This window comes from Cajanus cajan, chromosome 10 (assembly GCF_000230855.2).
Source record: "Cajanus cajan strain Asha chromosome 10, NIPB_CcT2T_4, whole genome shotgun sequence".
Classification (NCBI taxonomy): domain Eukaryota; kingdom Viridiplantae; phylum Streptophyta; class Magnoliopsida; order Fabales; family Fabaceae; genus Cajanus; species Cajanus cajan.
This window is the reverse complement of record NC_138526.1, coordinates 22,076,575-22,092,822: the sequence shown is the minus strand read 5'-3', so window position 1 is coordinate 22,092,822 and position 16,248 is coordinate 22,076,575. Positions and strand designations below refer to the sequence as shown.

Below are 16,248 nucleotides of genomic sequence, written 5' to 3'. Positions count from 1 at the left end.
GTAACCATTAATTAGGAAAATCTTAGAAAAGTTGACAAGGCATGAGAAATTCATATAATTAATGACGGTATACTTTTCATTATTTTCTCAATGCAAGTAAAGCTCAATAACACAATGGTCAAAAAATCATATATAACGCAATTAAAGTGTCTAGAGTTGCAGAAGTTACTTATTTTGCACTGAAAAGAAATCGGAAGAAAAACTCAATGAGACAGCAAATATGTATAATACAAGGATGTTGTCTCTGATGAATAGTTTAAATAAGATTAAACAGCTTCTCCAAAAGAATGGAAGGTATGTTCAAGTATTACAAAAAAAAAAAAAAATTAACAACATTAAATAATTTGATTCTAATTTGATTTCTTCTGTATGGACCATTTAACTGCACATAACTTAAACATGATTTCTTGTGTATGGACCATTATCTGCACACAACTTAAACAAGCAAGAACAAATATCAAAAGCTGTGGACAAAAGAATTGGAAGACAAGCACAACATTCCCATAAGGCTTATGTTGTTGGTTGACACAGGTGAGTGGCAAGTTGTTGTTCAATCTGCCAGGCTTTATTTCTCTAGCAGTTGATTCCACACTGCTCAACATCAGGGCCAGTGACTCTCGTCGTAAACGGGTCGATTCGGACCCACAACAGAGAGAAAATGGATGCAAGAAGAATGGACCAGACCACCACAATGGTTGGTGTTCTGTTCTGGCGTCCCATGAGACCTTTGAGGAAGGGGTAGAGATGGATAATCACCCAAAATGCAAAGAAAAGCTTACCAAAGAGGGGACCCCATGATTGGTAGCCACTGTTGATGGCATAGGAGATACCTGCAACAACCCCCACCAGGTTTATGATGAGAAGTGTTGTGGGTGGGATGAGAAGGGTTGTCCATTTGAACATGTAGAGTTCTGCAAAGTCTCCATCCTCATCTGATGCCTTTGAGGTAACAGTGAAGTTGGTGTCAATTCCGGCAAGTACTTTGAGTAAGCCTTGGAAGACGGCGAAAAGATGGGCTGAAACACCACCGATGACCCAAAATTGTTCATTTCTCCACCACTCGTCGATTCCAACACCACTCCACCTCATCTCAAGGATACCGGTCGCGAAGATGGAAAGAAAGAGAGAGATAAACCATATACTTGCAATGTTACTAATCTGCAAACAAAATAGGAGGTACAATATTATGTAAGACAATATTACATTTTTGAGAAGTTATGTGTGCACAAGAGATGCTACAATTTACAAGGTCTAGAGTGGCTTTTTCAAAGTCTCATGTTAGTGGTGAAGGCAATTTGAGAGGACAACATAGGAGAATTACAATGCAGGTGATAGCATATCCTCAGTAATATATTTCCAATTTTAGGATGAATTAATTCAATTAACCAAAAGTATCTTAATCAAGAAAACATGCATATGTATCATTTTGAACATTGTTCATTACTCATTTGGTTAACCATCCTAAATTGAAGATAGGCTTACTATATCCTATATTGTAATGTAATTCTCCCATTAAAGAAATATGTAATTTTAGTAAACATGTTGTCAGTCCTCAACAATCAACATTTTGTTAAATCAGAACCAAGACAACATTCATAGCTCTATGGCCCTTTGTAAATCCTCCAAATATCTGCATCTCATCCTCTATTGTAAATGATTTATTGTATTCCTTTTCTTTCACTCTTCCTTTCAGCCTCTCTCCTATATTATTCTGTTTTTTTTTTTTTTTGCTTTTACTAATACATACCACCCACAAGTCATATTAACAATAAGGTAATGAGGGAATTTGCTCTTCGAGAACAGAAAAATTAAGACTACAAGGAATATGCTATATATAGTACATACTGAATTATATTAATGAAGAAATCACAAACCTGTGGGATAATGAACTTGTTAGTCAGAAGACAGACAGCAGGTAAGGTACAATACATGAGCAGGGGAATGGAAGTGACTGGATAGATTGTGGTGTTCACATATGCAAACCTCTCGAGCCACTTTAGCCTTCCACTATAACCATACCAGATGGGACAATGTCGACTTAGAAGAATTTCCACCGAACCTAAAGCCCACCGAAGCACTTGGTTCAGACGATCTGAAAGATTGATAGGAGCTGAACCTTTAAATGCTGGGAGCTTGGGCATGCAATAGATGGACCTCCAACCACGGGCATGCATCTTGAATCCAGTAAGAATATCTTCTGTGACAGACCCATAGATCCATCCTATCTGTGGAACACGAGACTAAATAGTTATTATCTATGCATCATGTTTTTTTCTACTAAAACACATTATATTGCAGGCACCATATTTACTGCAGAAACACTAATCGTAATAACTAAATAATGGGCAAACTGCAAAACAGAAAAACAAATCTGCCGTTTGAATATTAAATCAAACAACTTCTATCTGGAGTGGAGAGACCACATAGTGGCCATGAAGAGAACTCAACAAAATAAATTGGTTATGCACGTGAAGTTCCCCATAGATATGGATGGGAGACATGGATTGTGGATGAGATATTTACTGTACTCTAGAATTTAGGTGTTTCTGAAGGGTGGATTGCTAAAGCTTATAAGCTATAATCCTCATTTTATGCTCTCTTTCATTAAATAAATCAATTAAGAGAAAGGTTGGAAAAAACTACGCCTCAAGTGAAACTTCACATTACTTGAAAAGGAAAGTTTTAAAGCTCCTCTATTTTCTGTATAAAGAGGGAAAAATGTTAGGAAACTCTAAAAGGACAACACTATACTGATCCATGCTTTGGCAAGCCCCAATTCAAACTTCCTGTTTCTCATAGCATAACTCCATTTCAAGAATGACTAAAATCATAAAAGATACACTTGGACACATTCATGTAAAATATTAATATCACTAAGGCGGTAAGGCCAACCTTACCCATATTATATTTAATTTATTGGTTCTTTGGTCACAGATGCTCTAATCTGTTGCCAATAATTTCTGATAACAGGACTAGACTAGGAATAATAAACATAAAAGAGAGCATTAAACATAAGGTAACTCGTACCTCACTTCCCCATTCTGTTTTATCCTCATAACCACAACTGATAACATGAATAGCCTCCTTAAGAAGTGTTTCTGGAGTTGCAGACTGAGGAACACCACCATTTTCCATGAGTGTAGAGGCAACAAAGACAGCAGACTGACCAAACCTTTTCTCAAGGCTCATTTGTGACATAAGAAGTGACTTCTCATCATCAAATCCAGCACCTAAATAAAAAGGTTGTACAATAATGGTTAAGCAATTGAAAACAACTTAAAATAAATAGTATAGACCAAATAACTAAGAATAATGTGCAAGGTTAATAAGGCATGTGCAATTTAACAGATGGGCCAGTCAATTTAAAATATCATGGGAAGTGAAGTTGAAGCTCTCACAGAATCTTGAAACCAAGCAACCATGATCTTCTTTTTAGCAGTTGAATGGCAATAGGTATAAAAATGTTCATATAAGAATGTGGCAAAAACTAGTTTACATGGATACCACTGATGAATTCACACAGAAGGCCGAAAACTAGGAAAAATGACAGGCATACCTTCCACCCCTTCTTCTATATCCTCAAGACTGAAGATGGGCACAGTTGGGTCAACATGCTTGCTTGATTTTTTCTTGTCTGAGCCTTTCTTGCTAGATTTTGATTTCTTTTTTCGGTTACCACCACAGAGTGAAGAAAGCACCCCAAGCTTTTTATGCTTGGGTTTAATAGGAGGCTCGTAACCATATAAAGCTGTTCTATTGAAGACACATCCAGTACCCACATAAACAGGACCTTGAATTCCATCCAAGCCTCTCAAATTTATCTGTTCCAAAACAGGTTGGAAAATTATGTATGACAAAGAGGTTAAAGCCAATATAGGTGAAATACAAGCAATAATTCTTGCAACAAGAAGTTGAATATCATTTTCATAAATCTTTGGCTAAAGCTTAAGAGAAAACCAAGGAAGATGGTGCAAGATACTTACATCAAAGAAAACAGTATTACGGTTGGCATATCGATCATTTCTATCAATACCATCAAACCTCTGTGGAAACTGGACATAGCAAACATTTTTCCCAAGGTTGGGATCCATCATAAAGCACATAGCTTCCCTCAAGGCTTTGCTGTTGTTTATGTAGTGATCACAATCAAGATTCAATAAGAAAGGACCATTAGTGAGGACCGCTGACACTCGAACCTGAAATAGTTATATGAATTGCTTGCGGTGAGACAAGTACATAGGTGGAGGTTAAAGTAAATTCCACATTTTCTATAGTTACTCACAAGTGCATTCATGGCACCAGCCTTCTTGTGATGTTGGAACCCTGGACGCTTTTCACGAGAAACATAGACTAAACGTGGAAGTTCATTACCCTCAGTGTCAAGTCCTCCACTTTGGCCCAAGAAAACCTGGAGATAGAGAATGAGAACTTAATGAATGACATGCTTATAACACCCTTGAATTCCAGAGCAAAATGTAATGAAGACATGGGATGAGATTTGAGAAACGTAAAAAAACTACAGAAAGCAGGAAATATCATTTACAAGAGTAAATGATTTTTATACAGAAATTTACAAGAGCAAACATAAGAAACAATAGATAATATTAATTTCACCCCTCACATTTACACTGTCTAGGTAGACAAATCTTTCAAGAGATAAATCCAAAATTAATGAATGAAGCACAAAAGGTTGTTGTAATAATTTGCAATCAAGAGTATTCAACCAAACAAAAAAATTAAATAAAAGAAATAAGAAAACTACCTGAATCATCCCTGGATGGTCTCTAGTGTTGTTTCCAGGCCATGGTGTGCCATCTTGCATCACCCATCCTTCTTCAGGAACCTTTTGTGCCTTCGCAACAAGTCCATTGACACGAATTTTAAATTCTTCATATTCTCTCTGTGAAACAGGAAAAAGGCATTCTCCTTAAAAAGTCTCTCTAAGAAACATGAGTAGTGTAGGGCACATGCATACCGAAAGTGCAGAATAATCCATTTGTAAATCAATCTCTCACCTTCATTGCTCTACGATCTTTGACAAATGATGGCTGAACCTTATCTTTCAAGTAGTCAATCTTCTGTGCAAAATACCACTCAGGTGCTCGGGGTTCAATGTTATATTTTTTAGAGAAAGGAACCCATTTCCTTGCAAATTCTGAAGTCTCAGCTAGTGCTTCAAATGTCAACATAGCAGCACCATCATCAGAGACATAACAGGAGACCTTATCCACTGGGTAGTCAACAGAAAGAATAGATAGTACAGTGTTAGCAGTCACAAGTGGGGGCTCTTTTAATGGATCAACAGTACTGACAAAAATGTCAACAGCTGCTAGCTGTGATGGTTCCCCTTCCCGATCATATCTGCAACCCACATGGTGCTTGTATTAAAAGAATATCATAATGAAAATGAAAAAAAAAAAAAATGAAACATGTCAAATGACAGTTTGTACCAAAAGAGAAAGTTGATATCATCTAGAAAGGAAGGCTCTACCTTAGTGCAAGTCTGTCAAGATATGTTTCCCGGTTCACAGGGAGCCACTTGGGGAACTGATCCAATATCCAAGATATGGCAAACCAAATCTCACATATAACTGATATCAACCACAATGCATATGCATTGGGCACAGGATTTGTTATTCGATAATGCAGAAAAATGCATAGGATAACCAGCCGCAGAGCAATGACCATACGGTATGGATTTATCCTAGATGATGGAATAGAAACCTTCCTGGAGAGAGGTTGCCGAGCCTCATCATTTCTGCATAATAAAAACAAATTAGTCCTGTCTCACACAGAAATCTGAAGACAAGGGACAAGTATTGGGCTCATGTACAAGACTTGATTGGATGATTTTGCTTATTTAACACAACTATAAAAAAATAAAAATTAAAGACAACAGGTATAACAAAACTCTCCGAGTATCAGTCATGATATATTATTGAATGATATGAAATTTGTAACTGCCAAAAAGCAGAATACAAGTGATTATGGTGTAAATCACTTGACATTCCAAATTTGATACCAACAGACAGAGCAAGAAGTAAGAGACTCACAACAGGAATAAAGCAGCATATATTCTTATAATTAAATAAAGAAGCACTCACAACAAGGAATCATCCACAAGCACATCAGTACTGGCATCAATATCTCCAGCTCCTCTTTCAGAAGTAGCTTGGCCTGTGCTCATTGGAGCAGCATTCTTATCTTGCTTCATTTTCCAGCCATCAACTCTTTCTTTCCATGCCACATTTCCCAACCCAGGATCCCCAACCCTTATATTTGCTGCACAAATATAATAACCAAATGCCTAAAATCACTATCAGACAGCTAAACAAACAAGAAATATAACAATGACACTATATGGAAATGTGCATAGTTCAAGAGGGGGGAGGAAATACGTGATTGATTCATTTCAGATGAATATGTAAGATTGTGGACACGCTTCCCACGGCCACCTGGAGATGCCATTGACAGCCTCTCAGGTGAGGCTGCAGATAATTCTCCAGAAACCTGAAATTGAAGGTATACCAAAGAAAATCAAATTTCAAACTCCATTCAAAGATACTTGCTAAGGGGGTATGGTGGAGAAAGTGGACATATTTAAGGGTCGAATGTGGGAGTGGAGAAAAATATCACTGAGGAACCTAGTTGAACTACCTCTTGTCCACCGGAGAGAAGAGGAATGTGATTGTGAGAAACTTCCTTATCATAATTTGGAGCACCAACCTCCTCCCCTCGCCCATATGCCATTTGCCAGCCCAACATGCGCTCTGCAATCTTCTGTTTTTGGTTCTGATTTTCTGAATTGTAATTGAAATCACTTGCACCATCATCAGCACTGCCATCCTCTTCCCGATCTCCAAGAATTGCAGGACTACCTAGAATCATTAAAATAAGCAGGGTAACTGCTAATTAGATTGAAAAGGGAGAGGATCTTCATATATGGACTGAGTATAGCAAATCAAAACAGCAAACTTCATATCATGAAAATACATTATGGAAGAATAAATTTATCTTCCAGGTATACAACTCATGAGGTGGAAACAAAAGGATGTTGTGTTTGGGGGCACTGGTGTGGAAAGTAAAATTCGTGAGCACAAACATACTTATTTGATGATATTGTATTGCAGTTTGCACTATGTAGATCAACAGGCCTTGAATAAGTTAATCACTAAGAACCTGATTTCCTTTGTCACGGAATTGCAGTTACAAACATAATCAAAGCCAATAACTTAATTGGCAGGTGTCTTCTCCTAATTCTAGATTAAGAAGTTCAAATAGGTCATCAAAAATGGTATGAACTATTTATACACCCTGCAGATTTGGGATGAAAAAATGGTAACAGCCAGACTATGAATTTTCAGGGCACAGAACTGCAGTCTACAACTACAAACCCTGTCCTTTGTATATTCCAAGAGTGAAGGACTTGCTTGGATTTACAGGCTTTGTTTAGTGATTTTACTCTAAAGCTTGTCATGGAAATAGAAGTTAAAGTACTTTAGTTCATTGAGAAAATGCTCTTCAAGCAAAAGGATATATTTTCTCTAAAATAAGAACCTAGCTTCTTTCTTACTCTGTTGATATGAAAGAGGACAATTTGCTACCAAGAAAACTTCATATTTTCAGGCATATCAAAATTCAAAATCTTCCTTTGGTTTTGACTTATGAAACTTGCACTGTATTTTCTTAAAGAATATTGAAAATTACTGTGTTATACAACAGATTTTATCCTTACTCACCTTTGTGCCTCTTGTACCGGGTCTTGCACTGAGGGCAAGACTGATTTCCATCCTTCCTTTCATATTCATAGCATGGCCTGCAGACAGGGAAAGCACAAACATCGCAAGCGATGAATGGATTGCCATCCGCATTGCTCCCAATATTATCACCACAGATCTGGCAGACTTGGCCACCCAATGCTTTCATCGGCTTTGCCTGTGTATTTGAAATAGCATCAACATGTGTCATTAAGAATCATTAAATAACAATGGCACCTCAAACAACAGTTTCTCATGCCAATTGAGGGAAAATCAAACAGAAAATTCACATAACTCACCCCAGCTTCTCCTTCTGACTCCATCATAGACTCTTAATAAGCTCTATCCAGATGCCAATAACGGATCAAAAGATAGTTCAAACTCAACAAGATACACACATTACTTAAAAGCCCTATGCACTTTCAAATTGCTCAGAAGATCAGTTTGGAAGATGCCTCTCTTCTAATCCACTTCTAGTCTCACTTCAGAAGCAGCTCCTTCACTCGGTATAGAAATTAAAGCTCGGATCTGTATAAGACATGTGGACAAGACACTGAATCAGATCACCAGGTTCCAACAAGCATTATCAACAGTTTGCAACATGGGAAAAGGTTTAGATCTCAAAGACCCCAATAGATTGCTTAGAAAAGATACATGAAATGAAATGAGGGCCAAACTGATGTATAACTGAGGCAGCAATGCACTTTAACTCACAAAAGACAATAAAATAAATGTTCTTTCTCTATCATGACAAATCTACATCAAAGAAAAAAAAAACACGGTTTTCATTTTTCTCAACTCCCCCAGCAACATTTTTCTCGACATTTTGCACACTGCACCAAAGACTCACCACAAAAGAGCAATCTTTGCCACCAAAGCAGATGGATCACACAGATTGCGACCACCCCAGATGAAATTCCTGGGCAATGAAGCCAAAAACTGGATCACAGTCCCCCCCACTTGAAAGCTCACAAAGTGAGAGGAAGAGAGAGAATCAGGAGCACCCCAATTGAGCAATTCCCTTCAAGGAATAAGAGAGCACTCCACAAGATTCAGAACTGAATAAAAGAGACCCGGATCGAGAATTGACCGACAGAGAGAGAGAGTCACAATAGAGAAATGTTTCTCTCTCTGTCTCCGTCTGTTATCAATGTTTAAGCTTTCTTTTTCTACTAGCATTGCATGTGCATAGCTGTAAATATATATAAAAAATATACCAATGGCTTAAACATGACGAAAGGGACAATGTAACTACGAACTTGACTATTATGCCGACACCGACAGCTTCATAAACAGTGAGACTGAGAGGGTATGTGTGTAAGAGAGTTGATACTTGAAACCTAACTAATCTCAACATATCATACCCTTAATCATTTACATTACCAACCCAATATTTCTTCTAAGTATCTCAACATTAAAAAAAACATATCATCAACCTAACACACTTTTCTCAGTATATTCTTTACAATTATTTGAAAATAATAAAAAAAATATACTAATATTAACAGTACAATTTTTTAAATAACAATTATTAAATGAAAAGTGAATAAATAAATAAGATAAAGCTATAGTTGTAAACACAGAATTTTAAGCGTATATCTTAATATTATTATTGTAGTTTTAATGAATAAAAAATATATAAAAAAATAACTTTATCTAACTCGAATAGAATTATTTCTTGTAAAAGATATATATTTTCTTTACCAAAAAATAAACAATAAATCTTTTAAAATTTTATGATTTTTAATAAATTGTAAATAATAATAAAAAATATATATTTAGAAAAGGAATACTAATAAATAATTGATTAAATTACATTTTTTTATCAAGTATTAATTTAGTTTCATATAGACATTTAATTTTTCTATTTTTTTAAATGTAAAATTTTAATTCTCCTATTATATTAATATTTATTGATCTTTAAATTTTAATGCATATTTATACTTAAATGATATAATATTTAATGATATATTTATAAATTAAAAAAGTTTAAAATAAAAAATTAATAAAATAAATATTAATTATTTATTAAAATAATAAATTATTTACTTAAAATTTTATCATATCATGAAATATTATGTTAATTAAGTAATAACATATCATTTAGTATTAAAATTTAGTGATAATTAACATCAAAATATTCTTGAAAACACTAAAATTTCATATTTTTTAAATATAGAAAACTAAATATTTTTATTTGAAATAAAATAAAAAACTAAAATTATGAATTAAAAAATAAAAAAATAAAAAGTATTATTTATGCTAAATAATAAATTTTGTATTCATAAAGAGTGTGGTATAAGAGGATAAAAATAATCACACAACAATCCAAATAAGATAACAATTATTATATTTAATATTATACTATTTTATTTTATTTTATGTTTGGAAAGAAAGGGTTCAATTAAGAAGGATGACGGCCAATTAGACAACAGCTGGAGTTTGAAACAGTGTTAGTTATCAGAGACACGGCAACTCACTAACTAACCGTACTATGATGTTACACTTTTTACTTTTCAGTACGTGATTTGTTTAAACAAAATCTTAAATTTTAATAAACTAAATTCTTTTAATTAAATTATATTTTTTTTCCTTTATCTTATTTTTATGATTTATTTAATTTTTATATTTTAAAATATTTATTTTAATTTTTTATTTCATAAATTTGAGTCTATATAATTCTTTCAAAATAATATTTATTTAAAATTTTGAAACATAATTTTGAATTTATTTTTTTACTGATTCAAAATGTAAAATTGAACTTACTAAATGTATTTATTTGAAAATTATTGAATGTAATTAAAATTTAAATAAAAAAAGTTTCATAAATATAATACAAATCTTATAATCGTAAGTCCAAAAAAATAATTCAAAAAATTTAATTCTATATTATTTTTAAGTTATTTATAAGATATATTTTACACATAATTTTTACTATGTTTATATCTCTTTTGATTCAAACATTAATTGAATTTTCATAATTTTTATATTGGTAAATTTATTATCATAAATTTTAAGTCTTTAATTAGTTAAAAATTATTTTAAAATCATGTCACAAAATTGAAAATGATTACTTTTTTAAAAGGACTAAATTGATTTCAAGTATAACAAGTTACGAACCAAAATAAATATTTTAACATATAAAAGATAAAAATGAATCTAAAAAATAAGATAAAGGACCAAAAGTATTGTGAGGTCCGAAACCTTGTACTCTTGTTTTCTCCTCTTCACTCTCATTTTTCTAAAGCTTCTTCACTGCTGATTTCCTTCTCAAGGTTGACGTAGGTGTGTAGCTTAGGCTGTGAAGGAAGACTCCCATGTCATTTCTCTTCTTTTTCTTCTTCTTCTTCTCTCCCCCATGAGCTCGAAACCTGAATTTTTCACCCTCTAAGGTAAGGGAAGCTAGAATTTGTTGATTTTGGAACAAAATATTGTATTGTTACAACAAATTGTTAGTTGCATGTTGATTAAATTGGAGCGGGTGGAACTAAAAAGTGGGGTTTTGAGTTGCTTGAAGAATGTGATGATTTGGGGTTGATTTTGAAGTTACATGTTGTATTTCTTAGAGTTTTTGTGTTGCATGTGATTAGTAGTGATGTATTTGTGTAGTTGCGTGTGTTGGGGCTCCTTGGATTGCAGGTTTTTGATGGATTATAGGGAAAATGAAGGTGGGAAGCCATGAAAATACTATAAGCTCTACACCCAGCATCGGAGCTTTGAACTAGTTCTGCAGCTGTGTGAGAAAATAGGGAGGTCGAGATCTGGCGCTGCAACCCTGGGAGAAATTGATTTGGCAGAGACTTGAAGCTGCAGCTCCAAGTTGGGTGCTGCAACCTTGGGAGAAAACAAAACTAGTAGAAAGTCTAAGCTGGAGCTTTGAATTGAGCGCTGCAGGGGCTAGATGACCGAATTTGGTTTTAGGGTCTTCATGAAAGTTGTAGCCTTGGATGTTATCTTTCCAATGGTGAACAAAGGTCAAGCTGTCAGCATTTAGGAAAACGGTTGCGATTTTTATAATTTTTAACACGGTAGATGAGGGAATTAGAACCTGAGTTATTCATGAAAGTTGTAGAAAATATTCTTACCTTTCATGAGATAATTATGTGAGTGATTGGAGTAGTAGAACTTCCTATGGGTTGTTTTATGTAAAGGTTGTCAATGTAGGAATAAGTGATTTTGATAAATTACATGTGATACATGTTGTATGATGGGTGAAATTAGTGAACATGAATAGAATGGTTGTGTCTATTGCATGTTGTGTATTATAGGATGATGATAATGAGCATTGATATGCTATCTTTGTGTACTTGAAATGATAATAAGCATTGGAATGCTATCATTGTGTACTTGAGATGGTGATGAGCATTGGTATGCTTTATATGATTGATATGATATGTTGAATTAATTGTGGAGCCTTGATATGCTATTATTGTATGAATTGTTAAGCATTGATATGTTGTTCTTGGTTGAGACGTTAAACATTGGTATGTTATACATGATTGATGTTATTGATCTTTATATGCATTGACTGGATGTGATGTATATAATAGATGTATGGTGAGGTGTGGATCCTTAGAATGCGGTGTGGCATTATAGCATGATAACTAATTTAGGATTTGAGAAGAGAAAATTATTTTGAAAACTGAAGATCCCACATAGGGTATCTTGGAGTGGTGCTCAAGTAGGCCACTATTTGGAAAACCCTCCTTGAGTAGGTGTGTCTCTTGGAGTAGGTTTTGAGGTGTGTTGAGTCTCCTCCAAATCCTTAGTTAGTGGTTGAGTACGATAGGAGGTCGAAGGCTACAACCATTAACCAAGTACCAAGACAGGTTGCGTGGTTCCTTGAAGATAATTAATGGGCAAATTCCATATATGACTTGGTAATGCATGCCAAGGTCGTGGTAAGTCTATACCCAACTATACTACTTCTAACGGTAGAACCAGACTTTCCAAGTGTAAGTGATGAGACCCGAGAAACTAGAGGAGGGATTGATATCCCATTTTGTTGTGATCGAGCCAATGCTTTGGGCGTGAAAATGATTGGGTTGGTTCGATAGGGTGGAAATCACTTAGACTACTCATGTTGTTAGAAAATCTCCGTAGGTGAATGCGTGACGACGCATTGGTCGATGTCTTTGCATATGATGTATGTTGAGGTGTGTTCATGTGCATTTGATGTCTTTTGGGATATGATTGAGTGAGGTACATGCTTGCTTGGGATGTGATTAATTTTCATGTATGATATCTAGTGTGTTGTTGTATATTATATACTTGTTTTTATATGTATATTTTTTTGAACTCTAGCTTACCATTGTGATAATCATATATTATATGGGAGAAGATTAGGCTTGAGGAGTTGATGCGAGTAGGTGTTGTGACTTTTTAATGGCAGTACTACCGATGTACCTTGTATAAGTGTACTTCATGTTAATTATATGTATGGTATATTTCTTTCATTAATTCTGTATATTCTAGACTTAGCTTTAGTTGCTAGTGTTAGTGATTCCACAAAGTGTGACGACTATGGCAAGTCATTATAAATATTTTCTTTTTTACTTTCTTATTTGATTATTTAAATTATTTTTTTAAAAATAATTTCTTTTCTTTTTCTATGAAACAACTCTTATTTATTTTTTTAAAAGTTATAGTTTTTAGTTACTTTTCAACAAATTGACCCTAAATGATCTTTAGGTTGTTTGATGAGATTAAACAAATCCACTTGATTTTTTTTTTTAATTTTTAAGACAATGTTTCCTATATAAAAAAACATATTGTAATATTTTTTAAATAATTAAATAAAAATAATATCAAAAATAAGAAAAAGAAAAGTTTATATGCAATATCATAAAACATCATGAGACGTCATTGTAATTTATTCTATTTCTTTATGATTAATAAATTTTACTTTTTTTTTAAAACTTAAGAAAATAAGACAATACAATAGATGAAATTGACTAATACTAAAATTATTTTTATATAAAATGGTGATTGAGTGTCTTAAATACAACTAAATAAAGTAACAATGGCAAGTTGAGAATGTTAATAAAACCTCACTCATAAAATTACTATTTATTTTTTGTGCAACTCATAAAATTACTATACAGACTTGAGAAAACTACAAAGTCGTTGATTTTAAAATATAAATTTTAAGACATGCTTTAACGAAAAGTTGAAGTATTTATAACACATTATTTTGGAAGTTGTTCCACTTTTAAAAAAGTAATCATTTTACATTATATATATATATATATATATCAATAAAATAAATATATGTTAATTAATAAAGTTATATTAATTTTTAAATAATTTTTTATTTAAATTTTTATATTATTTATCTTTAACTCTTTATTTATTATTTTTTTAAATAAAAATAATAATTATTAGTTTAAAATTTTTGGATTTATCCGAAAGGTGTAATTTTAAGATCAAAGGGTGTTGTGTGACAAAATTTATAAACCTTCACAGTTGAGAAGATTGGAGCATGTAGAAGGAGATTGAAGGTGCGATTTTAAGATCAAAGGGTGTTGTATGTTAAAACCTACATTCTTCATTGCAGAAGAAGATCAGAGCATCCAGAAGGAGATTAGAAGGTGTTAGTTGTGCATTCATTCAAAAAAGATAAAAGGTGTGTATATTTTCTTGTTAAGCTTGGAAGAATGCTTATTAATGATATCATTTATCCTCCTTCAATGTTGCCTCACATACTTCTGTCGTGGGTGTTCCTCCTCAATCGTCAAAGAAAACATGTCTTTCAAATTTAATGACCTCTATAGCAACATCATTTCAGGCATAACCACCTACAAGAAATTGTCTCTCACTTCTCCTTTTGCAACTTGTCAATTGTAGCAATGATCTTGGTTTGTAAGAAGAAGTGACAACTTGATTGTATTAATTATTGTCAATGATTGGTGCGAGACTCAACAATTTGTTACCCAAGTCTTCAACAAAATTAATAGATTATTTTTCATAATAGGGTAGGGACTCTCTCTTAACATCTTATTTTAATTCCAATTTGAGAAAATTGTGAATCATATAAAGTCCTTAAAAGATATTTGGTATTATCTATTTGTGATTATCTTTAACCAAACTTTTATTTTTATTTTGAATTGTGCTTTGATCTTTGTTGTAGTCTCTGATTATGATGAAATTATCCTCGAGAAATAGATGTCGAATTCCTATAAGATCCTTCCAAGCTCTTCAAGCTTCTCCCATGGACTTAATCATCAAATAAAGATGCAAAGGTGGACGAGGAAAGAATGTGGTTGGTGCCCCACCTTCCAAGGGGAAGGATAAGCAAGAAAGGCTACACTTGCCACAAGGAAAGTTTCCTTGATGAAAGTGCTTAAGGAGAGAATTCTCCTAAGAGACTTTGAGAGAGATTTGAGAGAGAACTTAGAAATGCATTTCTCATATACTCAAAAGGTGACGCATATAGGTAGGAAATAGGCTTATATAGACCTTAGAAGCTGTTCTTACTAGGGATCCGAGGTGAAGATGATCCGCTGGGTAAGGTCGGTGAGCCTCCTTCACTGGTACGTTGATGCTCCAAGATGGGGGTGGTACCTGTAAAAGAGACTCCGATACTAAAGTTAGGGTTTGTGGGAGTATGAGTCTCGTATAAATAATGCACGTACCTTAGTATGGATTAGGGTTTTACTGGGCTTTGGGCCCGAGATTAGTTATGACCTATTTGGGTGACGAGTTGACGTCACACAGCGCGTGTCCGAGGTCGTCCTGCGCTGTGATGCTGAGCTTGGAGCTCGGCTTCGCAGTACGGATAGTACACTAGCCCCCCGAGCTCCGAAGACCGTAGGTCAAGGAGTTAAGACCGAGCTCGTCGGGGAGCAGTGACCTTTCGCTGATGCCTGCCTGTCAAGATGCCATGTGTTGCAACTGTCGCCTCGTTCTCGAAAACGTGCAGGCGACGTGTTAATGGGAGTGACAGTTATGCAATGATGACTTGTGCTCGTCATAATGGGCTTCATTTAATGTGTCGTCAGTTGTGTTTCCTGACCGACACGTGTCGTGGCCGTTTCGAATTTTCGAGGAAACCTTTTCTTTCTCTCTCTCGCGCCCCTTCCCATTCACTTTACACTTTTTCCTTTTCTTTCTTCCTGACTTCTCGCGCACGTTGCTTCTTGCGCCTCTGTTCATCTTCCGTCTCCGTTTTCTTTGCCTCCGTCGCCATTTCCGGTAACCCAGTTGTTGTTAGGGTTGTTTTCTGAGGAAGAGTACCAGGTACTTCCTTTCTGTAGTCTTCTTTCTCCTTCTTCTCAAATCTTTCCCTCTTCGTGTCTTTTTGTTTTCTTGATGGCTGGAGAGAGTGGTGTCGCGCCTGCCAAGGGCAAGGGTAAGGCGCGCGGCAAGGCGGTGGCTACCGGAACGGCTGCCGCCGAAAAGAAAAAGGCAGAGGACCCGCCTAAGAATCTCGTCCCTGACGTTCCTGGCTACGACTGGGTCAGGCGCAACTTGGGGGAGTGCCAGAGTGTGT

The 16,248-nt window shown here is 34.7% G+C and overlaps 1 protein-coding gene across 1 annotated transcript; it reads right to left on the bottom strand.

The window, feature by feature from the left end:
- Nucleotides 1-238: 238 nt before the first annotated feature.
- On the bottom strand, nt 239-8,961 carry LOC109797015 (cellulose synthase A catalytic subunit 3 [UDP-forming]). Its single transcript, XM_020356896.3, has 15 exons — nt 8,608-8,961; nt 8,057-8,285; nt 7,740-7,935; nt 6,658-6,878; nt 6,399-6,510; nt 6,105-6,282; nt 5,492-5,758; nt 5,016-5,361; nt 4,763-4,900; nt 4,283-4,408; nt 3,984-4,196; nt 3,557-3,821; nt 3,028-3,230; nt 1,875-2,225; nt 239-1,158 (listed from the first exon to the last, which is right to left on the bottom strand). The coding sequence occupies exons 2-15, from the start codon at nt 8,081-8,083 to the stop codon at nt 574-576; spliced, it is 3,228 nt and encodes a 1,075-aa protein (XP_020212485.1). The 5' UTR covers nt 8,084-8,285; nt 8,608-8,961; the 3' UTR covers nt 239-573.
- Nucleotides 8,962-16,248: the final 7,287 nt, after the last annotated feature.

What these genes read in the sequence shown, in the direction of transcription:
- LOC109797015 (XM_020356896.3), bottom strand. Translation starts at nt 8,083, where the DNA reads ATGATGGAGTCAGAAGGAGAAGCTGGG. An exon ending in ATCTGAAATGAATCAATCAC is followed by an intron (nt 6,283 to 6,398) that starts GTATTTCCTCCC and finishes ATATTTGTGCAG; the next exon opens with CAAATATAAGGGTTGGGGAT. An exon ending in ACAAGTTCATTATCCCACAG is followed by an intron (nt 1,159 to 1,874) that starts GTTTGTGATTTC and finishes TTTTGTTTGCAG; the next exon opens with ATTAGTAACATTGCAAGTAT.